Source organism: Canis lupus, chromosome 1, assembly GCF_003254725.2.
Source record: "Canis lupus dingo isolate Sandy chromosome 1, ASM325472v2, whole genome shotgun sequence".
NCBI classification, from domain to species: Eukaryota; Metazoa; Chordata; class Mammalia; order Carnivora; family Canidae; genus Canis; species Canis lupus.
In genome coordinates, this window is record NC_064243.1 from 47,594,114 (window position 1) to 47,619,270 (window position 25,157).

General features: G+C 38.3%; 1 protein-coding gene across 5 annotated transcripts in view; it reads right to left on the reverse strand.

Annotated features, from left to right (window-relative positions):
• Positions 1-1,998: 1,998 nt before the first annotated feature.
• SERAC1 (serine active site containing 1) overlaps positions 1,999-25,157 on the reverse strand; it is a 69,779-nt gene continuing 46,620 nt past the window's right edge. For all 5 annotated transcript variants that reach the window (XM_049114011.1, XM_049114013.1, XM_025422631.3 and 2 more), the window contains 8 exons: positions 22,640-22,802; positions 12,321-12,471; positions 10,525-10,666; positions 9,003-9,097; positions 7,744-7,841; positions 6,625-6,807; positions 5,370-5,513; positions 1,999-3,527 (listed from right to left, as the gene is read on the reverse strand). In XM_049114011.1, coding sequence (XP_048969968.1) covers positions 3,391-3,527; positions 5,370-5,513; positions 6,625-6,807; positions 7,744-7,841; positions 9,003-9,097; positions 10,525-10,666; positions 12,321-12,471; positions 22,640-22,802 — 1,113 coding nt within the window. In that variant the 3' untranslated portion in view covers positions 1,999-3,390. The remainder of the gene's footprint in view (positions 3,528-5,369; positions 5,514-6,624; positions 6,808-7,743; positions 7,842-9,002; positions 9,098-10,524; positions 10,667-12,320; positions 12,472-22,639; positions 22,803-25,157) is intronic.

The following is a 25,157-nucleotide window of genomic DNA, read 5'->3' on the forward strand; positions in this document are numbered from 1 at the left end:
CTTTTGCCTTCATACTAGATTTATAAGTGATTTACCCGCCACTATTACATTATTAGTGTGTTCTGAATTTAATCATATATTTACCCTTACCAGTGAGATTTATACTTTCATTTTTTCCTGTTACTAATAGCATCCTTTCATTTCAGCTTGAAGGATTCCCTGAACATCTCGAGTAAGGCTGGTCTAGTGGCGATGAACTCCTTCAGCTTTTGCTTGTCTGGAAAACTCTTTATCTCTTCTTCAATTCTAAAGAATTTTGCCAGGTATTCTTGATTGCCAATTTTTTTCTTTCAGCACTTTGATTACACCATTCTCTTCTGGCCTGCAAAGTTTCTGCAGAAAAATCTGCCAACAGTATTATGGGGTTCCCTTGTACATAACCATTTTCTCTTGCTACTCATAAGATTCTCTGATCTTTAACTTTTGGCAATTTAATTATAATGTATCTTGGTATGGGTATGTTTGGATTCATTTTATTTGATATTCTCTGGGTTTCCTGGTTGGGGAAGAATTCAGCAATTATTTCTTTGAATAAGCTCTCTGCCCCTTTCTCTTTTAAGGAACCCTATAATGCATTTATTCTTTTTGGTCCTCTGATTGGATAAATTCCTGCCATCTTTGAGTTTGTTGATCCTTTCTTCCACACAATCTAGTCTGTCATTGAAACAAACACGCTATTGGATTTGCCAGTTTATATTTTCCAGCTTTATAATTTGTTTGGTAAATGCTTATATATTCTAGGCCTATGTTGAAATTCTCACTTTGCTCATGCATTATTATTCTGACTTTGGTGAAAATCTTTTTATTTTGAATTCTTTATCAGGTCATTTATCTCCATATTATTAAGGTCTGTTTCTTAAGTTTCATCTTTTATATTCTTCTGTTTAATCATTTTCCTCATCACTGTTGATTTCTTTGCATTAAGTAAAACACCCACTTCTCCCAGTATTGACAGAGTGGTCTTATTTAGGAGATGAAATTTGTCATTCAGTCTGAGCTCTTGATTCTCTCTCAAACCTTTGTGACTATCCAAGCCACCTTCTGTTTGCCACCAGTTGAGGCTCTGCCAAAACCTGTCAATGTTCCAAAAGGGAGGAGGATCTGTCAGTACCTAGAGGCAGGCTGACTAGAAGCTGGACTTTTAAAGTTGTAAATAGATTTCTTTCAGGGAAAGACTGGGAGATGGGTGTTTCTGCCTACTGCCTCTGTGGTGGGCCCTGAATGTTTGTTTGCTACATGCTGAGGGACCTGCAAACACAGGTTCTGATGGCCACCAAAGTCAGGCATTCAAGGGGTGCATTCCCTGGGTAGCACCCACAAAAGCCAGGTCACAATACATGCACAAGGTTCTTCCAGGGAGACACCAATGACCTGGAATGGGCCAGAGGGAGAATGTAGATATGCCTCCCTTCTACCTCTCCAGTCTCCATGGAGGATCAAGTAGCCTGAGCCTAACGCAGCACCTTTAAGATATGCAAACAGGCATCCATTAGCTAGTACTTATTGTTAGCTTACTTACTGTTGTGAGATAATTGGTATATTCACTGTATCTACATAATAAAACAAGTGGTTAAGTCACTTGTTTGCTGCATAATTAAACAAATGTTGATAGGGTTTACTGATAACCTCAGTTTACCTTCAAATGCTATACTCCAGTTTTAGCTTTGACTATCCCATTCCACAAGTGTCTACCATCTTCAAAATGCTAAAGACAGGTTTAACAGGACCCAGCAATTCCACTCTTAGTATATATCCAAGAGAATGGAAAACATGTCCACATAAAAACTTGTACATAAATGTTTACAGCAGCATTATTCATAATAGCCAAAAAACAGAACAGAAATATCCATCAGCTGATGAATGCATAATCAAATGGGTATATCTCCACACAACTGAATATTTGACCATAAAAAGGAATGAGGTTCTGATACACGCAACATCATAAATGAACCCTGAAAACAGGCTAAGAAAAAGAAGCCAGACACAAAGGGCCACATATTGTATGATTTCCATTTATATGAAATGTCCATAATAGTCAAATTCATAGAGGAAGTAGATTAGTATTTGCCAAGGGCTGAGGAAAGGAGGTAAGGAATGATTGCTAATGGGTATAACTTAATTTGGGGGATGATGAAATGTTCTGAAATTAGATAATGGGGAAGGTTGTACAACACTATATTTAAAAGGGTGAATTTTATGGTGATTTCTATCTTAATAATGCTGTTATTTAAATTATTTTTCAAAAAGACTTTATTTATTTATTCACGAGAGACACAGAGAAAGAGGCAGAGATAAGCAGAGGGAGAAGCAGGCTCCTTGGGGAGCTCGATGTGGGACTCCATCCCGGAACTCTGGGATCATGCCCTGAGCCGAAGGCAGATGCTCAATCGCTGAGCCACCCAGGCATCCCAATAATGCTATTTAAAAATAAGTCATCAACATGCTTTCCTATTTCCTTTTTTTTTTTCTTAAAGATTTTATTTTTAAGCAATCTCTACACCCAATGTGGGGCTAGAATTCACGACCCCCAGACCAAGAGTTACACACTCTTATTAACTGAGCCAGCCAGGCATCCCACGACTTCCTATTTCTCACATGCTCAAGGTCAATTGATACAACTTTCAAATGAGCATGAAAGAAAGGTATACATTATTTAACTAAAGAGAATCAGAGAATCTTGATAGTAAGTATTGCTAGTATAATATAATGGCTTAGAATAGTTTTATTTCAGACTCTGATCAATAATGGATTAGCTACTTTATCCTTATCTGGGAAAAATTATAAGTATAGGTAGCTATAGTCTCGAAAGAATTACTATAGGCTACAATTCTTTTAAAAAGAGAAGTATTTGTTCTCAGTAGTATGAAAATAAAAACTTATAAGGAATTGACCCATGGATGACAATAGGTCTGACAAAGGTAACATGTGAGACAAAGGTTTACACGGATATATTTTTTTTAAATTTACAGCACATGGATATCCAGAACAAAAAGCCTTTATATTCTAGTTAAGTCTCCTCTCTAGTCTAGATACCCTCCAAATGGCATTTTTATGGAAGGTGATGATTGTTCTCCCTTTAGAAACCATCAGTGTTCCTCCTGCCATGAGCTGGAGACAGTGACGGATGACAAAGGCATTTTCTATCCATAGCAGTTTGTTCCTTGCACAAGGGACAACACTGCAAAACATAAGCTAGCACACATGGAATTTCTTTTAAATCAAAAGAATCCAGTGTTTGTGCTTTACAGGGCATGAAGTGAGAACAATATTCTGTTGCCTGCAACATGCTCCAGACCACATTGATGCCATAGCGCCTGTGTTTGCATGATTGCTTAGAGCTTAGCAAGAGAAAAAGAACACCAAGTTTCTTGCAAAATGGAAGAAGAGAACTCAGTTTTCAAGGTCTTTGGCTAAAGTTTCACAGATGAATTGTAAGGTACGCTGGTATAAAAAAGCATCCTTTTTCTTTGGCTTACAAATGTTCAAATGGTCAACGTCCACAGGAATTAGATCTCCAATGCCTAAATCTGAAGAAAACAAAAATGTCAATAAAATCTATGTAAAAATATACCCTTCCCCTGTCAATATTGAAAGATAAATAGGTAGTTCCAAATGGTGATTTGGTTGTGATAAGGGATTCAAAAAAGATACAGACCTGGAAGTTTGACCATAGCTAAGCTACATGTGACTACTCTCACAAGAACAGATTCTCAGTAGGTATAAATTTATGCTTTTCATAAATTCTTTATATGTGTTCTGGGCTATTTCTAATTTATTTTTTTTTAAGATTTATTTATTTATTTATTTATTTATTTATTTATTTATTTATTTATTTATTTATTTATTTATTTATTTATTTAATGATAGACACAGAGAGAGAGAGAGAAAGTCAGAGACACAGGAGGAGGGAGAAGCAGGCTCCATGCCAGGAGCCCGACGTGGGACCCAATCCCGGGACTCTAGGATCCTGGGCCAAAGGCAGACGCTAAACCACTGAGCCACCCAGCAATCCCTATTTCTAATTTAATAACAGAATCTGAACAGTATCATCTTCAAAACCTTTATATACATGCATGACATTACTAAATTATTTCAAGCTTCTTTTAACCACCTTTTCTCCTAGTATTTATGTTATTATACTTCATAATGAGCTCCCTTATCCTGATGACAAGAGTGGGAATGTCTCATATAGGATCTATTCTTTACTCTGCCGGGCGGTGGGGGTGGGGGAGATGATTTAGTGCTTGAGGGACTGAGTGGAGGTTCTGCAGTTTCAGCCTAACAAAGTCCACCTGGATGAAAGTGACAAGAGGTCCTGGTGAGGACAGCCAGGTAAGGAATACAGGTCATGGTTATGAAGGAAGACAAGCCTCCTCGTGACCCCAAATAAAGGGCAGACAGAATTACAAGGCTCTGTTGCTAGAAACAGCTGGTCCACAATATCTTTACTTTTGCTTCAAGTTTCCAGTCTTTTTTTTAAGTTCTTCAACTACTAAATAGTAACTCCTTACCCTACAGCATATTACTTTGTGGTGAAAGCCTATTTAAGTTATACTACAGAGTATTACATCTTTCATTTTATTTAGATAATGCATAATGGAGTTAGGAAAACTTATACAGGTTTTAGAACCAATTGGCAGGCACTCCAGATGCACTCTGTCCCTGAGAGCTCTCAGTATGGCCAAGTGCCACCAGGACAGCACCTAACATTGCCTCAGAGGTAAATGGGTTGGCCAGGTGAGAGAAAAGCATTCCAATGAAGGAAATGTGTGGGTTATCTACTACATATGGAGTAATATAGGAGGCTATAAAGAGAATTAAGATTTGGGCCCTACCTCAAAGAGCCTAATATACTACAGTAACAGGTATTGGTTATTTCCTTCAACCCCAGGTTTATAAAAGAAATTGTTGCTTGAATATTCCCCATCTAAGATTCCAATGGAAAAAAACTAATGTTAAAACAATATGATCTTCCATTTACTAAAGCTTCCAAACCTTTAGCTGCATGTAGAAAGCTTTAACAAATCAATTCTCAGTCTGTTAAATGAAATACTCCTTTCACTCTAGCTGATAGAAAAGTTGTCTATTCTTACCTTAATTCAACAGCACTTACTGTGATGGATAAGTTAGGGGCAGCCAATTAACCTCTGCTAGCTGGCCAGTTAAATGAAGGAAGGGAGGAGTAGTGCCATGGTTGTATGTTGGCAGGGAAATTTTAATCTATAGCTGAAAAGAATAATAAAGTCTAGATCTTCATATAACTGTCTCCTAAAACTGAGAAGCTGAATATATAAGTGGGTTGTTTATAATTAAACTAGGTACCACCAACTAAGCATCTAATAGCAAACAAATTTCAAAAGAGGGAATACCTGCTGATTCCACGGGTACCACATGCAGTTTAATCATGCTACCAATGTAAGTTGGCAGTGTTTCTACAAAATTCAGCACCTGGAAATTTTTGTCTTTAGCAAACTCCAGAAAGTCATCCTGTAGTGTTTTAAGTGCAGGAGAATCTGTAAAATTAAAATTACAGAAAACAAGATTGTGACAAATTCTGTTTACCCAATTCATAATAAAATGTACTAAAGAGAAAATTAGGGTTCTGATTCAAGATAATAACTTATTTTCTCTCCTTCTTAAGAAGCCATTAAGATGAGAGTAAAAAGCTGTAGCCACATCAGAACTGATTGATAGAGGCCAGCAGGCAGAGGGAGAGGTTCCACATGTTACTGGCTGACCGGATACATGTGGGGCCATGTAGTATGTTGGACTGGGGTCCCTCAGAGTGATGGCTGTCACCATCACCCTAAAGCACAGCTTCCCATCGGCAAGGCCTGTCTATAATCACAGAGTGCCTGTCCCCCCATTCTCAACTGGATAAAGGCAACCAAGACATACTAGACATACTAGAGCCTCTAGACCCATACTAGAGGATAGCTTACAACTGAATGAGACCCAGTGGGTAATCAAAAAACCTGGGCACAGAAGACACAGAACTCAGTGAAGAGACAAAGGAACTTTAAGGAAAAACTAATCAGTATCGTTAGAATGATTTCAAAAGAATCAGAGAACAAGAAAGAGTTTCTGGAAAATAAAACTTGACTGCAAAAAATAAGGTTCAAATAGAAGGTTTAGAAGATAAAAGTAACTCTCCATAAAGCAAAAGAAAGAAAATACGAAAAGACAACTGGCATATTAAAGGCTCAGCCAGGGGTTCCAAATCGATTAACAGGGGTTCCAGAAACACAGAAAATGTTTATTAATCAAAATAAGTAAGTACATTATACTTAATACCCTGAAAATCTTGTTTGTTTATATTTTAATAGCTGATTTTCCAAACTCCTGGGAAAAAAGCAGTTCCTTGGTAATTTGGAATAATTCTTAAAATTTTAAATACTTAAGACAGTATTAAAATTATTAATTTGAGCAAATAATGGCTTAAGGAAGGGTATCAAAGAAAAATCAAGCCCAAACTAAAAATTTTCTGTGATAGTCTAAACACAATTTGTATACAAATAATAAAGTGGGATAATAAAGTTAGAAACTGTCTTCTTTTTCTCCTTCTCCTGTATAATGGATATTAATATAATCCCAATTCCCTCCATGACAGAAGGTAAATATTACCCTTGCTGAGTTCTTTGACTTCCAAAGAGGGAAACAGAAGATAGCGAATATTAACAGAGTATTCAGCCAGATGGGATCCATGATGAGGGACGCTATAAAAAATAATTCCTCTGGTATTGTTTATAACAGCACTCATTTCTGGCTTCTTGGAGGCTTCCAACAGCATTTTTTTGACAAGAAGACCTAGCCATACAAAGAAAAACAATGCATAAGCTGTTTTTCTTCCATCCATTAATCTAAAACAAGGGGGTTGGGAAATGCATACAAATGCAAACGAGATGCATACAAATAGGTAAGATTCTAGAAACTCAGCTGAAAGACAGATCTCATATCACAGGATACACTGTCCCACAGAATATTAAGTAATGCTATGTTGGGTGTCCACCAATGAAGTAAATCTGCAGCACCCAGGCTCTCCCATCTTGCCCCCACACCATTAGGACAGTACTAATTATTCAAAAAAGAGTACCATGAAGCTTATCCACCATGGAAAACAAAGCTTCTGTAGGAAAATGCATCTAGGAAGACATCATCTCTTCCATCCCCCCCCACCCTGGGCTTGAAGCTGATAATGCAACACAAAGGTCACTTAGATGGTAACAGTGGATCTCTGTGGACCCAGAGGGCTGCAACTACCTCTCCCTCAGCAAAAAGCCCCAAGGCAGAATCTGCAATCCTGAGCATTTCATCAGATAGAAGAGGCCAGAGGCTGTAGCAAGGCCCTCTCCACGGCAGATGGCGACCACTCTCGCGAGGAGTGGGCTGGGAGAAGCAGATGACACCTAGCAAGTGCATGACAGAACCAAAGAGCAGATATCTGCCATCACACCTCCCCCTTAGCAGGCACCGCTTCTGATGTTTACTGATTATTGCTACATGCAAGTATTACACATTATCAAACGCATGTTCCTTCCACATGGTTTGTTACTAGTGGTCCCCTTGTGGAAAAATAATTGGCATAGAAGCAAAGTAGTAATCTAAAATCTCTTCGCCGTGTCCAAAAACATTAATTTAGAGGGAAAGGGGGCCAGAATTAAGTGAACCAGGGAGCTGCGGTAACAGGTTAGCCCCACTAGCTGAATAACCTCACAGTGCTGGCTTCACAAAAATGAAACATACCTCCCATGCTATGTGATACCCAAATGACTGGCCTATCTCCAACACCGGCAGCTCTGAGCTTCCTTAGAAGTTCGTTGCTCCTGAATGCGATGGACTTTCTAAACAAAATGAAAACAGCAGACATGATAGGAAGTTATTGATTCTGCATCCTGCTTCCTGCCCTAATTTTACTATCCAAGTTTTTGAGGCAAGAGCTTTTATTGGGCCAATACCACATGTAACATTTTGGGGTCAGGATCATCCCTACTCTGTCTGATTTCTACAGCTGCTCATTCCCCATTTCTAACTTAGTCACACTGGCAAAACGGAATACGTAGGTCCAGGACAAGCCATTCATTTACTATACAAGCAGGGTTTGGGTGGCTCAGCAGTTTAGGGCTGCCTTCAGCCCAGGGCCTGATCCTGCCGCAAGTCTCACGTCAGGCCCCCTGCATGGAGCCTGCTTCTCCCTCTGCCTGTGTCTCTGTCTCTCTTTCTTTCTGTGTTTCTCATGAATAAATAAATAAAAATCTTTATAAATTAAAAAGTAATTTTCAAGCTAAAAGGGAACTTCAAAACTATCTAGTCTGATAATTTCAAACTGTTTATCTATAAAATCCTCTCCTTGCAGTAACAGTTTGTCAAAGCTCCTTTTGGCTGCAATAAGGAAAGACCCCGGAGAACACTTCCTCCAGCACCTACATGGGGGCCATTCGCAGACAGCACTCAGCTTCCTAACAGTGATTCAGACCAATGCTCTCAATTTGCAGACCAAGCTTCCCAGACAAGTGAGATGACTTGTCTAAGATGACACAGTGGGTCAAAAGTAGAATCAGTTACTCTAGGTCCCAGAGCTCTTCTTCCTATATATACAATTGACACATAAGATATACAAGTGACACAGGCAGCCTGCATTACACAGCATCTTTTCCTTTGCTTCCTATAGCCAATATATACTTGTGAACACAAAAGCAAAAAGCCTCACATTTACTTCTGGGAGTAAAGGAGATTTTGCTATAGAATCCACAGTCCTTATTACTAGAATAGTTATAAATGAACCACTTTAGGAGGCCAACACTGACACTACATCTAATCTAAACCTTATACTATTTCATTGTTTACATGTTATTAAGTCCTTATAGAAGAGAAAAAAGGTTAGGCTTTTCATAATAAAATTCTGTTTGTCGTATCAAAAGATAAAGCTCCCCTCCACCCCTGAGGGTCCACTTGTGGCCTGGACCCTGGGCCTTGCTCTGAGTCCACAGCATCCTCTCTTTTACCTTTCCATAGGACACCTCGTTCTCCAGTCGCTAAGGCTGGTATCATACTCCACAGATATAATTCGGAGAGCAGGACAGTCTCTTGCCAACCATGTCTACACAAAATAAAAGGTACAAAACAACACATGTGAATTTCCACTGCTCCTGTTGTTTCCTAGTGATTGACACCTATAACTAAAGGCCACTGTGATACTGATGACTATTAAACATTACATTGGAATAAAGTTAAAAGGTGACTAGAAAATCAGTTCCAGCATTTTATCTTTTTATGTTTCTGGTCATAACGAGGCATCAATATTTATAGCATAAAGCCAATGAGAGGTTCAAGAGAATATTTTCAGTTTTAATGTGCTATAGCCAAAAGCAAGGAGTTTTTGGACTCCAGATCAAATTGGCTTTTAGAAAGCATTTCATAGAAAGTTATGACCTAGGACAGACCGTACAGCCTGATGGTTGGAGATTCGAGCTGAGAACTCAGATACTTAGTCACAGTTCCATCTCTGGACCTTAGGCCGATCATACTTTCCACAATTAAGTGTTGTCAGAGACAAAATGTAAACCATTCTCTCTGTGGGATAAGCCTCCATGAAGGTGAAAAAGCTATGGTGGTACAAAGCCCTGGAAACTACACACATATCCATTTTCACTGAGCTTTAGGTACACTGTATTCAATGTGTTGATCCCAGAGTTAAGGCTCTTAGAAGAAATATCACTAAGGAAATCCAAAGTAGAATTATTTCTTCAAAGTATTCCTATTGTTATAATTATTAAAATCACAGAACGAGCTAACTATTATGAATGTATTATTTGTTACATTTTTAATAGGAGTGAACTAAAAATGGGTCCTTGCCCATTTTTTACTCAATGAAATATTCTTTTAAAGTTATAGTCCAGGGATGCCTGAGTGGCTCAGCGGTTGAGCATCTGCCTTTGGCTCAGGGCATGATCCCGGGGTCTTGGGATCGAGTCCCACGTCGGGCTCCCTGCGTGGAGCCTGCTTCTCCCTCTGCCTGTGTCTCTGCCTCTCTCTCCGTGTCTCTCATGAATAAACAAAACCTTTAAAAAAAATAAATAAAAATAAATATAGCCCAGGGACACCTGGGTGGCTCAGTGGTTGGGCGTCTGCCTTCGGCTCAGGTCGTGATCCCAGAGACCTGGGATCATGTCCCACATCGGGCTCCCTGCATTGAGCCTGTTTCTCCCTCTGCCTATGTCTCTGATTCTCTCACTCTCTGTGTCTTTCATGAGTAAATGAATAAAATCTTAAAAAAAAAATGTTCTAAGGTTTAAAAAAAATAAAAATAAAGTTATAGCCCACATCCTAACAAGAAATTACACAACAGAAGGCAGGATGACAAGCCCAGCTGCTCATGAACATACTACAATTGTCCTTAAAGGACAGGAAAACTGCATGGAGGAGAAATCCCATAAAAAGAGAAAAATAAGCAAATCAAAATCAACAGCCAGAGATGGTAGAGTGTGTCATGAAGAAGGTGGCCTAGCAAAGTTAGGACTTCCTTACCTTGGGCCAACATGTTGTATACCTGCCTTCATCCTCTAAAATCTTCTCAGTTAAAACCTGTTCAGTGTCCTGCTGGCGCCATGTTTTGAATGCTGCTCCCATAAGGCCATGAATAAAAAGGACATCTGCTTTAATGGGCTGACTGATAGGGGAGAGAGTTTTAAAAAGAAGCAGAATAAATGCATTACTGCTTTGTTAAGAATCTACATGGTATTCTGTGGATGGTACTTAGCAAGTTCACATGACAGAAAAATAAAACCATGAAAGCAAGCCTATAAGCACAGGGTACTTTGGAACCCTGTGAGGAGTTTTGGCAAAGACATATATGAAGTGTGCACTCTCTGTAAAAATGGAGCTAGATCTAGCCCTAGCCAAGCAGACCAACCAAAATCAACTGTAACGAGTTTAATGACCAATGAAGTAACATATGTCATAGACTGCCCTCCAAAGAATTTCATGAGAATATTCCACAAATCAATAAAAGTATTTAAGAAACTAATTAGGAATATCCTAGAGTAGTTTCAAAACTGAGTATACACAGAGATTTTTAAAAACTTATCAGGGAAATGTTTATCAGAAATGAGATTTAGGGGCACCTGGGTAGCTCAGTCAGGTAAGGATCCGACTCTTGATTTTGGCTCCGATCATGTTAGGATTGAGGAATTGAGCCCCATGTACAGCTCCATGCTCAGCAGGAATCCTGCTTGAGATTGTCCCTATCTCTCTCTCCCCCTCCCCCTGCTAGCACACACACACTCTTTCTCAAATAAATCTTAAAAAAAAAAAAAAAAAAAGATGTGAGATTTTAAAGTAATTCATAGTCTTTAGATATGACTCTTTTTGTTTTAGTTGGAGGCAGGGGCAGAGGTTAAGAGAGAGAGAATCTTAAGCAGACTCCATGCCCAACGTAAAATCTGATATAAGGCTCAATCTGATGACCTTGAGATCATAACCCGAACCAAAATGAAGACTCAAACACTTAAACCACTGAGCCACCCAAATGTTCCTAGATAACAACATTTTTACAAACTGTAGATGCATACGACTTGTAAGCTATTTTAGTACACAATTATGCAACACATATAAAAAACATTTCCATATCATTTTATCTATAAAATTGGAATTAACCACACAATCCATTTCTCAATTAAATGTTTTTGCTATTTTCTGAAGTATTACTTTAAAGTGCCTGAGAAAAATCCAAGAAATAGGTAATTTTTCATTGTGGTCCTTTCTATATTTATTTATCTCAGCAATGATACAGCTGAAATGGTGAGCAGAAATAATCTTAAAAAGGAACAGGAGTCAAATTTATTACAACTTACTTCTTCCAGTGAACGATTTTATACTTTGCATAAACTTTGTCCAGTCCTTCTGAGTTCTAGAACCAGGCTAATATAACATGGTTGTCTGCATAGAATGTCCTATCTTCTCCCATGCAGACCAACCTCTACAATCCAAATCAGCTATTAACTCAGATCTACAGGAAACAAGTAGTCAAACAAAGAACTACATGTTACAAAGTTTAAGGGGGGCCACATTACAAGAGGTGAGCGCCATCTTCCTGAAGAATAGCCCTTGGTGTAAAATCACGCCGATTGATTTAGCTAGTTCCATACTTCCACAATAGCCCGAAATTCTTCTGAAGTTGTTATGGACAAACTGTATCAGTAAATAAGGTTATCGGGATTATTTGTAAGGTATTTACAGCTGAATTATGTAGACATAAAGTAAAATGATAAGCCCTGTAGGCTTTATGTCCCCACAGGAGACAAAGTGACTGCGTGCTTTCTTACCTTGTGCGATACTGGGGGTGTAGCACGTACACGCCATCCTGGTATTTTTCTTGCATAGTCTCTCGGTCTAGATTAGCCAGGGTTCTGGCAGCATGTGAGGCCTCCATAATGCGTTGAGACTTCATTGCCTCTGCCAGTATTGAAACCCAACCTGGTAAAGAGAGCAAACCCCCTCAATACCCACACTACTCCATCTGGGACTGTGAGCGGTTTCTGACTAAAAGTGTCAGGAGAAACACAGACTCTGGTGTCTGTCTCACAGAAAATAAAGAATACTCCAACTCCATTCTGCCCTAAAGTCCTCTGGCTTTCACAGCACATGATGTCCCAAGCCAGGTACCTGTAGGTGGAGGGTGGGGGGAGGGGGGGTCTCAAAGAAGGTGTGAGGGGTTTAAGAGCCATTTTCTTTTTTTAGAAAATCTAACAAAAGTTGCAATTACTAGAGATGTCATCAATAATGATATTCTGCTTTTAGTGAGAATTACTAAACTCAGTTTTAATTCTAGTTATTTCATCCTCATTGTCAGACATATTAGCAGCCTTTAATGCACATAAGAAATGATTTCTTAATAATGAGCTTACTTAGAATTAACAAGTGTTGGTGAGGATGTGGGAAAAAAAGGAATGTAAGCTGGTACAATCCACTATGGAAAACAGTATGGAGGTTCTTCAAAAAATAAAAACAGAATTACCATGTGATCTAGTAATTCCTCTACTGGGAGAAAATGAAAGAAAGAAAACAAAAACACTAATTCAAGGGATATATGCACCCCTATGTTTACTGCAGCATTATTTACAATATGGAAGAGTAAGATGTGGAAACAACCCAAGTGTCCATCCACAGATGAATGGGATAAGGTTGTGGTATATATATATATGCAGTTGAATAGTGCCCAGCCTTAAAAAAGAATGCAACTTTGCCATTTCTAACAACACGGATGGATCCAGACAATATTATGCTAAGTGAAATAAGTCAAAGACCAATACCACAGGATTTCACTCATATGTGAAATTTAAGAAATGAAAGAAACAAAGAGACAAACATAAAACAGACTCTTACAGAGAACAAACTGCTGGTTGCCAGAAGGGAGGATGTTATGGGATAGGGGAAATAGGTGATGGGGATTAAGAGGACACTTGTCACAATGAGCACCGAGTAATATAGAATGTATGAATCATTATACACCTGAAACTAAAATAACAGTATATATTGATTAGATTTAAATTTTAAAAAGAATATTACAAAAATAATGAGCTTGCTTGATATATGAAAGTCTGTAAAATACGAGGTTCAGGAAGGAAACATATTTTTTTTCTCACCTCAGAGATTCACAGTATTTGACAGCTATTTGATTTCTCAATGACTTTTTAAGTAAGCTCCACCCCCTCTGTAGGGCTCTAATTTAAGACCCAGAGATCAAGAGTTGCATGCTCCACAGACTCAGCCAGCCAGGTTCCCCTAACATATACATACTATATACCTTGTATGTACTTTTTCTCTTCAACAGCATGGGATTATACTGTACAGTATGGATTGTTTTTAAAGTTTATTCAAGTAATCTCTACACCCAGTGGGGCTTGAACTCACAACCCAGAGATCAAGAGTCACATGCTCTACCTACTAAGCCAGACAAGCACCCTGGAATCATTATTTTTATAAAGACAAAGTCATACCATGTGCAGTATGACTTCATTTATTTTTTTATGTTTTTGTTACTTAAAACCACTTAAATATGTATCAAAACACATGCATGCATGTGTGTGTGTATGTGCGCGCATCTGTAAAGAGGCACCAAATTAATAGTTATAATCTTAGAAAGGAGTTGGATTTGGAGAGGGCTCTGTAAAAACATGGGTTTAACTTCTTTTGCCGTTTCTATGTTCTCTGAAGTACTTACCACTGGATCTATTCCCATATTATATAATTTACAATAACACAACATGGGCCTTGAGGGCAGAGATGTAGACTCAAAATTTCTGTCTCCTACTTACTTATTGTGGAACCTAGTCAAATTACTTGGCTCCGTGGGCTGGAAGAAGGTCCTAATAAATTAATCCATATAAAAACTGCCCTTACCAAAGCCAGTGGCACTCAGTACAAAGCAATTATCCCTATGTCCTCCTCTTATGCTCTGTGGCCAAAGTGTTGAATATCAGTGTGATGATAATCCAAAAGAAATTTCAGGCCCAATCATTCTTTAACAATATTCAAATTTGTAATATCAAAAAATGCCCCTTCCAAATGTGTTAAAGTAAGCTTTATAATAACAATATAAGAAAGTTGTAAAAATCTATCTGTAGAGATTTACAGGCATATCACTGGTATACATACAAAAATATGGCTTTATTTTTAATGGAATCCCAAGAAAGGAAACACGAGAGAAATCATGGCATAAGCCATTTCTATGGCTTTTTCTGGTTGACAAAGTAGTTTCACAATGCCTGAGATGCTTCACCTTTTACAAAACATCAAAAACACCTTGGAAAACTTGTGTCTTTAAGATTCAGTGTTTTTAAATTCTGTAATATCTGAATCATAATTATAAAAATAATTTTCAAAAACCAGCATTTAGCACTCCCTACTTTGGCACTCCCATCATTTCCCAATTCCATTTATAACCTCAAAAGTAACTAAAGTTTGGTGGTGACCTTTCAAAACCTTTTTAAAAATTCGGTCATATACCTATAACTTCTACATATATACACTATAGCTCTATATACTTTTTTTTCTTTCTTTCTTTTTTTTTTTTTGCCTAAACAGAATTTTACTATTCCTACTATTCTGTGACTGGATCTGATACTTCAGCATTGTGTCTTGGAATGCTCTTCACATTCGACTTTCCAACTATTGAATTTAACATAATTTGAGTATACCATTGTTTACTTAACCATTATTCCTACTGGCAGACATTTAGGTTGTTTCCATTTTTCCATACCACAAACAAGAGCCCAATAAATATTTTTATTCTCAAATCTTTTTTTTTTTTTTCAAGATCTTATTTATTCATGAGAGACACACAGAGACATAGCAGAGGGAGAAGCAGGCTCCCCGGATGGAGCTGATACAGGACTTGATCCCAGTACCCTGGGATCACGACCTGAACCAAAGGCAGACACTCAACCACTAAGCCACCCGGGTGCCCCATACACAAATCTTTAAGAACATCCATGAGTATTTAGGTAGGAGAGACTACTAGTAGTATTATTACTAGGTCAAATGCTATATACATTCTTTTAATAGTGCTAAGTGCCTATCAAAAAACTCAATCAATTTATTTTTTAAAAGATTTTATTTATTCATAGAGACAGAGAGAGAGGAGAAGAGACCCAGGCAGAGGGAGAAGCAGGCTCCACACAGGAAGCCCGACGTGGGATTCAATCCTGGGTCTCCAGGTTCACACCCCAGGCTGCAGGCGGCGCCAAACTGCTACGCCACAGGGGCTGCCCAAAACTGAATCAATTTAAAGCCTCACTAACAATATATGAGAGGAACAGTTTTCACACACCCTCACCAGCAGTGAATATTACCAATCTTTTTAACTTTTGTAAATCTGAATGGTAAAAAGTTACGGATCTGATACTATTAAGATCTATATCTTAATAGGTATGTGTGTGTGTGTGTGTGTGTGTGTGTGTGTGTATATATATATATATATATATATATATATATAAAGATGCAAGATCTCTAAAGAAAAAATACAACAAGGTAAGACAGCAGAATTCGAACAAATGTTCAGAAATAATGAGAACTGAGCAAAAAGAAGTATAGGTTACTCTTTGAAAAGTTTAGACATAAATGGAAAAGCAGAAGAGAGGGTGAAAAACTGGGGTGATACAGTGTCAAGAACTTAGGTTGTTTTTCACATTGTCCCCTAACCTGTATTGATCAGAGTCCCATTGAGAGGGAGCTGCTGACTACACAGATTAGAAGACCAGCAATTCCCGAGCCAGTGAAAGGAGCCAGGAGCCAGGCATAGCTGGAGGTCTCACAAGAGATGTCCCTTTTCCTATCATCAGGAGCAGAAAAGGAGAAGACTGGTTTGGTTTTGGTAGTGGGAAACTAGGGAAATTCCTTTCAGGGTTTCAGCTGTCTCATTAAAGGAGGAGAGGTCATCTGCTGAGAGGACAGAATCTGTGGAAGGTCTGAGGAAGGTGGAGGAGGTTTAAATCATCATTGCTAGGACTAAGACATGCTGACTGGAGAAACAGGACTGTTGTGTGACATTGAAGGTGACGACTGACCTGCAATGATCCTGTGCTCAGCCACAGCAGCAGACGGCAGGTTTTCCCTAGTGCTGGGGTCTTAACCAAGGGCATGCTCAAAGGATGGAAGGGAGAGGGAGTACTTGGACACTGAGGGGAACATTAGTGAAATGATGCAGCTTGGACATATAGCTGAAGTGGAGAACAAAAGGGACTGAGAAGTTGGGAGAAAACAAAAGGGTCCACAGATAGATTCCTGGAGAGAATGAAACTGGTCCCTGGGAGAGCAAATGCAAAGACAAGCTTGAATGAGAGGAGGATGTGCGCTGAGAGATGAAGTACTGACTTTATAGGTGAGGTTGTTTCAGGCAGTGACTAGGTCCAGGTATGGCACGGGAATGGAGTACTAGACAATCAGGAATGGAGAAGGAAGCAAATGAAGATGAGAAGGCCAAGGAACTGAGAGACCAAGACATTCAATGGGCTGGATGGAAGAGAATGGAAGGCTTGGGATAGAGCCAGGATCCAGTTAAGGGAAGTATTTTGTGTGTTGTTGTTGTTGTTGTTTTAAAATAAAATACTGATTTGATCAAGGTGCTATTCCATTAAAGAAACTGAAGATAAGTCAACAGAAATTATCCAAAGTAAAACACAGAAAGAAAAAAAAAATTTTTGAAAAGAAATGAAGAGATTCTCAACAACTTGTGGAACAGAATCAAGAGATCGAATATCCATGACTGAGATCCCAAAAGGAAAAAAAGAGCAGAAAGGAAATAAGAAAAAGTATTTTAAGATGGCTAGAAATTTTCCAAATTTGATCAAAAACATCAACCCACTGATTCAGTCAGCTTGGCTCCCTGAGCGGCATAATACAAAAAAGGAACCAAACACTTCACAAACTGCTAAAAACCAAACATAAAAAACTCAAGCCAGAGAGAAAACGACAAGGTACATAAAGGAGAACCAAAGTGGCAGTAAGAGACTTCTCATCAGACAGCAGTGATTAGGAGAGAATGGAATGAGTTTTAAAGTGCTACCAGAAAAAAATAGCACACTGTCAACACAATACTTTATCCATGGAAAATCTTTCCTGGGATAATCAAAGGCAAAGTTAAGACTTCCAGAAAATGAAAGGTGAGAGGATTTGTCCAGCAGACCCAGGTCTTTAGGCTGAAGGGAGATGGTATCAGATGTACATGTAGATAAATAGAAGGAAGAACACTGGATATTATAAATGTGCAAATAAAAAAGACTTTTCGGGGTACCTGGGTGGCTCAGTGGTTGAGTGTCTGCCTTGGCTCAGGTCATGATCCCAGGGTCCTGGGACTGAGTCCCACACTGGGCTCCCCACAGGGAGCCTACTTCTCCCTCCACCTATGTCTCTGCCTCTCTCTGTGTGTCTCTCATAAATAAAATCTTTCAAAAAAATATTTTTCCTTATAGTCTTTAAAAATATCATTTGACTGTTAAAAATAACAACAATGTATCACAAAGTCTATAACATATGTAGGAGTAAAATACATTATGACAATACCACAGAGGATGGCAAGGGGCAGAAAGTGAATTACACTGTTGTAAGAATCTCACACTATATATAAGATAGTATAATAATAATTCAAGATAGACTGTCATAAGGATACCATCAATAAAAAAATACATAAATAATGCTATATAAAAACCCAAAGGAGGAGACAAAGCAATGTAAAAGACACTCAAATAACCAAAAAAAGTCAGTAAAGGAGGGGAAAAAAGGAAACAATATTCATAACTACATTAGAGGTAAAGAAACAAACCATTCCAATTAAAAGGATCAAACTAGATTTTTTAAAAAGATGTACCTATCTGCTGTCTATAAAACATGGCACTTATTTTTAAGGTCATAGAAAAATGAAAGCAAAAGAAAGGGCAAACATAAAAGACTGGTAATGCAAATAGCAAACAGAAGAAAAAGCCAGTGTGATCATTAGGGAAATGAAAATCAAAACCATGGGACTCCTGGATGGCTTTGCGGTTGGGTGTCTGACTGGCTCAGGGCGGGATCAAGTCCTACATCAGGCTCCCTGAGAGGAACCTGCTTCTCCCTCTATGTCTCTGCCTCTCTCTCTCTCTCTGCCTCTCATGAATAAATAAATAAAATCTTAAAATAAAACAAAACAAAACCACAAGGAGGGGCGCCTAGGTGGCTCAGTTGGTTAAGCCTCTGCCTTCGGCTCAGGTTATGATTTCACCATCTGGGGATCAAGTTCCACATCAGGCTCCCTGATCAGCAGGGAGTCTGCTTCTCCCTCCCCACACTCTTGTGCTCTTCCTCTCTAATAAATAAAAACTTAAAAAAAAAAAACAAAAATAAAACACCAAACCAAAACAAAAAACCCCAAACCATGATGAGATTATCTCTTCACACCAGTCAAAATGGCTAGAATCAAAAAGACAAGAAATAACAAGTGTTAGTGAGGATGTAGAGAAAAAGGAGCCCCTGCATGCTGGTGGTGGGAATATAAATTGATACAGTCACTGTTGAAAACAGAATAGAGTTCCTCAAAAACTTAAAAATCGAAATACCATACAATCCTGGAATTCCACTACTAGGTATTTATCCAAAGAAAATGAAAAAACAGGATCCCTGGGTGGCTCAGCAGTTTAGCACCTGCCTTTGGCCCAGGGCATGATCCTGGAGTCCTGGGATTGAGTTCCACGTCAGGCTCCCTGCATGGAGCCTGCTTCTCCCTCTGCCTGTGTCTCTCATGAATAAATAAATAAATAAAATCTTAAAAAAAAAAAAAAAAAAAAGAGCAAAGAAAATGAAAAAACTAATTCAAAAAGAAATAAGCACCCCTATGCCTACTGTAGCATTTTCTATAAGAGCCAAGAGATGGAAACAACCTGTATACATCAATGGATAAAGGGGTGTGTGTGTGTGTGTAATGGACTATCACTCAGCCATAAAAAAGAATGAGTTCTTTCCATTTATGACAAACAGAAATTTGGATAGACATAATACAGTATTATGAGTGAAATAATAATCAGTGAAATAATTAGAAAGTGAAATAATTGTGAAATAATCAGAAAGAAAACCACAAATACCATATGTTTCACTTCTACCTGGAATCCAAAAAACAAAACAAAACACTCCCATAGAAATAGACTCATACAGGGATCCCTGGGTGGCTCAGCGGTTTAGCACCTGCCTTTGGCCCAGGGCGTGATCCCGGAGTGCCGGGATCAAGTCCCGCGTCGGGCTCCCAGCATGGAGCCCGCTTCTCCCTCTGCCTGTGTCTCTGCCTCTCTCTCCTCTCTCTATGACTATCATGAATAAATAATAAAAAAAAAAAATTAAAAAAAAAAAAGAAATAGACTCCTACAGAGAATAAACTAGTGGTTGCCATATGGGAGGGGAGGGGGGGCTGAATAAAATAGGTAAAGGGGGTTAAGAGGTACAGACTTCTAGGTATAAAATAAATAAGTCAGGATCCCTGAAGGTTTGGCGCCTGCCTTTGGCCCAGGGCGCGATCCTGGAGACCCGGGATTGAATCCCACGTCGGGCTCCCGGTGCATGGAGCCTGCTTCTCCCTCTGCCTGTGTCTCTGCCTCTCTCTCTCTGTGTGTGTGTGACTATCATAAAAAAAATAAAAATAAAATAAAAATAAATAAATAAATAAGTCAGTCATAGAGATCAAAAGTACAGCAAAGGGAATATGACCAATAAGATTATAATAATGTTGTACAGTGATGCATGATAACTACACTTACGGTGAGCATTTCATAATGTATAGAATTGTCAAATCACTATGTTATATACCTGAAACTAACAGCATTTTATGTCAATTATACTTCAATAATTAAAATGTTTTCAAAAGAAAAACAAAAAGGTAGTTGGCTATTTTAACACCAGATGAAGTACACTTACAGAAAAGGAGTGTCCCCAGTGGTAGAGACATCACTTAAAAAACGAATAATTTACCAGGAAGAAAACCTGGCAGAACTAAAGGGAAAAACAGATAAACTCATAATCACAGTTTAAAAATTTAACATATCTCTCAGTAGTTCATAGAACTAGACAAAACTCAATAAAGACCTATAGAAGATTTGAGCAATACCATCAGTCAATGTGGTTTCTTATGTATAACACTTCACCCAACAACTAGAGAGCACTCATTCTTTTCAAGGACACACAGAACATTCACCATGACAGACCGACCATACCACAAGCCATCAAGTAAGTCTCAATAAACTTCCAAAGACTAAAATCTTATAAGGTACATTCTCTGAACACATAAAATATTAAATTAGAAATCAGAGACATAGGATATCTAGAAAACCCTTAATATTTATAAACTATGCAGCACACTTTTAAGTAATCGTGAGACAAAGAAAAATTCACAAATAGAAAACATGTCAAACTGAATAACGATGAAAATATAATATTATCCAAAATGTGAGGGATGTATCTAAAGCAGGTTAGAGGAAATTTACCATTTTAAATACTAAATTGTAGTGACTTGAAAACATGTCTTCAAATTCTTTGACACTATTTTCCATCAAGAGGTGATGAGTCAAACCCCTTCCAAAACTCCTCCCTTTGAATATGAGCCAGCCTTAGTGACTAGCTTCTAATCAATAGATCATGGCAGAAATGACTTCCAATGCTTGATTATAAAAAGAAAAGAGCTTATATCTGGTGCTCTCTCGGGATGTTTGCCCCGAAACCTAGCCATTACGCTTTAAGGAAAGCCCAAGCTGCATGGAGAGGTGCACGTGGAAAGGAGTCAATGTTCCCAGTCCCAGCTGGTAAACAGTACCAGTTTGCGAGCCAGGTAATTAAGCAAGAAATCTTGAAAGTCTATCTTCCACTACCAAATCCTGCCCGAGTTTCAGATTCATGAGAAAAATATACGACTACTATTTTAACCAATGAATTTTGTCTTTGATACACAGCAACAGATAACTGAAACAAGAAGTTAAAATCAGTGATCTAAGTTTCTACCTTAAGAATCTAAAAAGATGGAACAAATAAAACCCACAGTAAGTAGTACTTTATAGAGAAAGTTTGATCCCTGAATGAGACTTCATTAAAAACTCCTACTGATCAAAATTCTCTTAAATGTAAAAAAAAAAAAACAAAAACAGAGAAACATAAGAAAAATGTAAATTAGTTTCTAATAAATACGAACATATACAAGGTCTATGTGCACGTATGTATGCATATTTGTGTTTCTGTGTATTTGTATATATCATCTTGCTTTCTCTACTGAAAGACACTCCAGAACCAATAAGCACACCAAGCATCCAGATCCTGGTCTCTATTAATCTATCTGCACTAAAATCTATCTGCATTTCTCCTCAGAGATGAGCCTGGAACATCTCATTCGAATTCCTCCCAAAGTGAGGTTGGCATATTGCAAGGACATGGGGAGCCAGTTTGTTGGGCTCCCACTAACCAAAACAGAGACAATCTGGCATCAAATGTTAACTACAGATATAAACCATTAAAAAAAAAAAAACAAAGCAGGAATCTCTGTGCTCATACTGATGGGAGAGGGTAGGAGAGAGAGACAGGAAGGAAGAAAGGAAGGAGACAGATGGAAGGAGAGAGAAGGGCTCCTGCTTACAAAAAAAATGCCAGATACTGAAAAAGCACACAGGGAAGGCATGCTGCAGTAAAAAAAAAAAAAAAAAAAAAAAAAATTATCATTTTGCAACCATCATGCTAAAGACTAGATAAGGCAGGAAATAAATGAGGAACAGGATATATGCATGGTCTTAATGATCTTCCTACCAGCAATTTATAAGGTGCAAGGGGGAAAATCACTAATTATACTCTGAGTATACCTCCTGGTTAACCACGCTGTAGCAAAAATGATATAAACAATTAGATGGTCATCATGGCAAAAACTGTTCTCCTGTGACTGATTGTCCATATACCAATTATATTAGGTGTGGATGATGCACATGTCTCAAACAATTCTGTACCCCTATTAAAATGACATGCTCTAAGGATCCTTAAGTAACCCTAAGCAAAGTCTTAAGTCTATAAAAAAATTAACATATCATGAGGGGTGGGGGTGGAAGAAGAATAAAGGACCAGACCCAAAATACTCACTATATAAAGGCGTTACCTGAGCGAACTATAGTAGAATGAAGATGTTCATTCAAAGCCATATTTCCAATGATACGCATTATATTTCTTTGTACTTTAGGACAATCCTTGTGCAGCTGGTACAGCCTCTGAAGTAGCTGTAAGCCTCCATTTGCTTCAATTTTATCACAATGTGTAGATATCTAGTACAATAAATTAATGAAAGCTCACTTTATGTTGCACAAATTCACTAGCCAGGTGACACAGCATGCTGACGGCACCGCCTGGGGACTCTTTCCTGCTCAAGGACAGAGGCCCACCTACAACTCCCATCTCAGCTTACTTGAATAAATAAGCAAATCCCCATCTATGTGAGAGGTGCTTAAAAATTACTGAAACTTGGGACGCCTGGGTGGCTCAGCAGTTTAGCGCCTAACTTCAGCCCAGGGCGTGATCCTGGAGTTCCAGGATCGAGTCCCACATCAGGCTCCTTGCATGGAGCCTGCTTCTCCCTCTGTCTGTGTCCCTGCCTCTCTCTGTCTCTCTGTGTCTCTCATGAATAAATAAAAAAAATCTTTTAAAAAAAAATCACTGAAGCAACTAAGGCATATCTCACCAGGACTTCTGAAATTTTTATTCTTAAAGTTACTCTGCTTATCTATTGGTGGGATGTGTAACCTGACAATGTCATTATTATACAAATGTTTCAATTTATAGTGATACTTTGGATAGCTTGAAGCTAACTTAAAAAGGTTCTCTATGCTTGAAAAACTTGCCACGTGTTAACAGGAAGAAAAACCCCATGCAAGTAGCAGATTTTGCTTCTGCATATAAGAACTCCCAGAGATAAGTACCATCTGCAGTGGGCACACCACCCCACACAAGCCCACAGCTATGGGGCTCTCCTAAAACTCAGAGGAGTCAGAAAAATATTTAAAGAGAAAGATCTTTTAAGATGTTTAAAGTGGTAAAACAAAAAAGAAATAAAACGGGATATGGATTTTTAATGGAGAAAAGAAATAAAAGAAAGCCAAAGAAAATATGTAATATTATGGAAAGTCTTCACAGTGTACCAAGGTCATTGGCACGGCCTTGGCCTCTTCCCATCACTAATTGTACTCACTGACATGATACCATGTCACATATATGTAACAATCCCTATTCTCTAAATTTTTATTGAATTTTATCATATTTTTAGTACATTGAAAAGTATGCCTTTTAGACATATGTCAGTGAAATATGTAATGACTTTAGAAGTTTCTGGAAAGGTATTCTATGCACTTTCCACTGAAGATGCATCTATTGCTTCAGAAACTAGTCTTAAGTTGCAAAAACTCAAGCTTGTTTTCCCACGTGCCCTTTTGAACTACAATGCTAATACCTCTGCTTTGTACTCGATTCCTAACTCCACTGGTGGAAACTGGAAATGACCAAAATGCTGGGCTTTTTAAAAAAAAGATTTTATTTATTTGTTCATGAGAGAGACACAGAGAAGCAGAGACATAGGCAGAGAGAGAAGCAGGCTCCCTGCAGGGAGCCTGATGCGGGACTCGATCCCAGGACCCCAGGATCACAACCTGAGCCAAAGACAGACAACCACTGAGCCAGCCAGGTACCCCAACCAAAAATGCTTCAGCCATGTCTAATGGATTGCAAAATTAAACTGGAGAGTTTAAATTCTCTAGGATGGGGTTTCTCATGATGTGGGATGAACCACTTCCAACAGCCTCACCAAGAATGCCTATTACAAATGCAAATTTCTGGACAAAAGCCCACATCTACTAAATTAAAACTGTTAGAGGTGATCAGGAAATATGTACTTTAAAGTATACTTCCTGAGTGATTTTTATACATTCATGTTTGAGCACCAAAAAGTTTGTTGCTTTTTTCTTTTTAAAATCAAAAAGTCACCAGGGGGCACCTGGATGGCTCAGCTGGTTGGGCATCTGACTCTCGATTTCAGTTCAGGTCAGGATCTCAGGGTCATGAGTTCGAGCCTTGTGTCAAGCTCTGCTCTTACCATGGAGTCTGCTTGAGAGTCTTTCTCTCCCTCTGCCCCATCTCCCCACCTCTCTCTCTCTCAAATAAAATCTTAAACAAATAAATAAAATCAAACTATGATCATGAAAGGAAAGTTGTCATAAGTGCCAAAAAAATTAAAAACCACTAATACTTGTGCTGGTTAAAATTCAAGAGTATGGTCACCAAATTTACTTCTTTTCTATATTGCTACATTTCTGGCAGATGTTTTACTGAAAATTAACTACTTGGTAATATTTGTAAAAATGATCTGAGAAGGGCAGTAAAAGTATAATTCAAAGGTCAATGCCATATTGAGACAATGGATTGCTTTTTTATGTCCAAGTAAGATTAAATACATTTTTAGAAATACTTGGCAAAATTATCAAATATGTATTGTGCTATATCATGACTATCAATTCTAATAATTAAATGGGGGAAAAAGCAGAAATTTTAAAACAAGCAAAAAGCTTTTTTTCTTTTACAAAAAATGAGGATTACTTCCCTTGAATGAACCAACATGTACAATTTTTTCATTA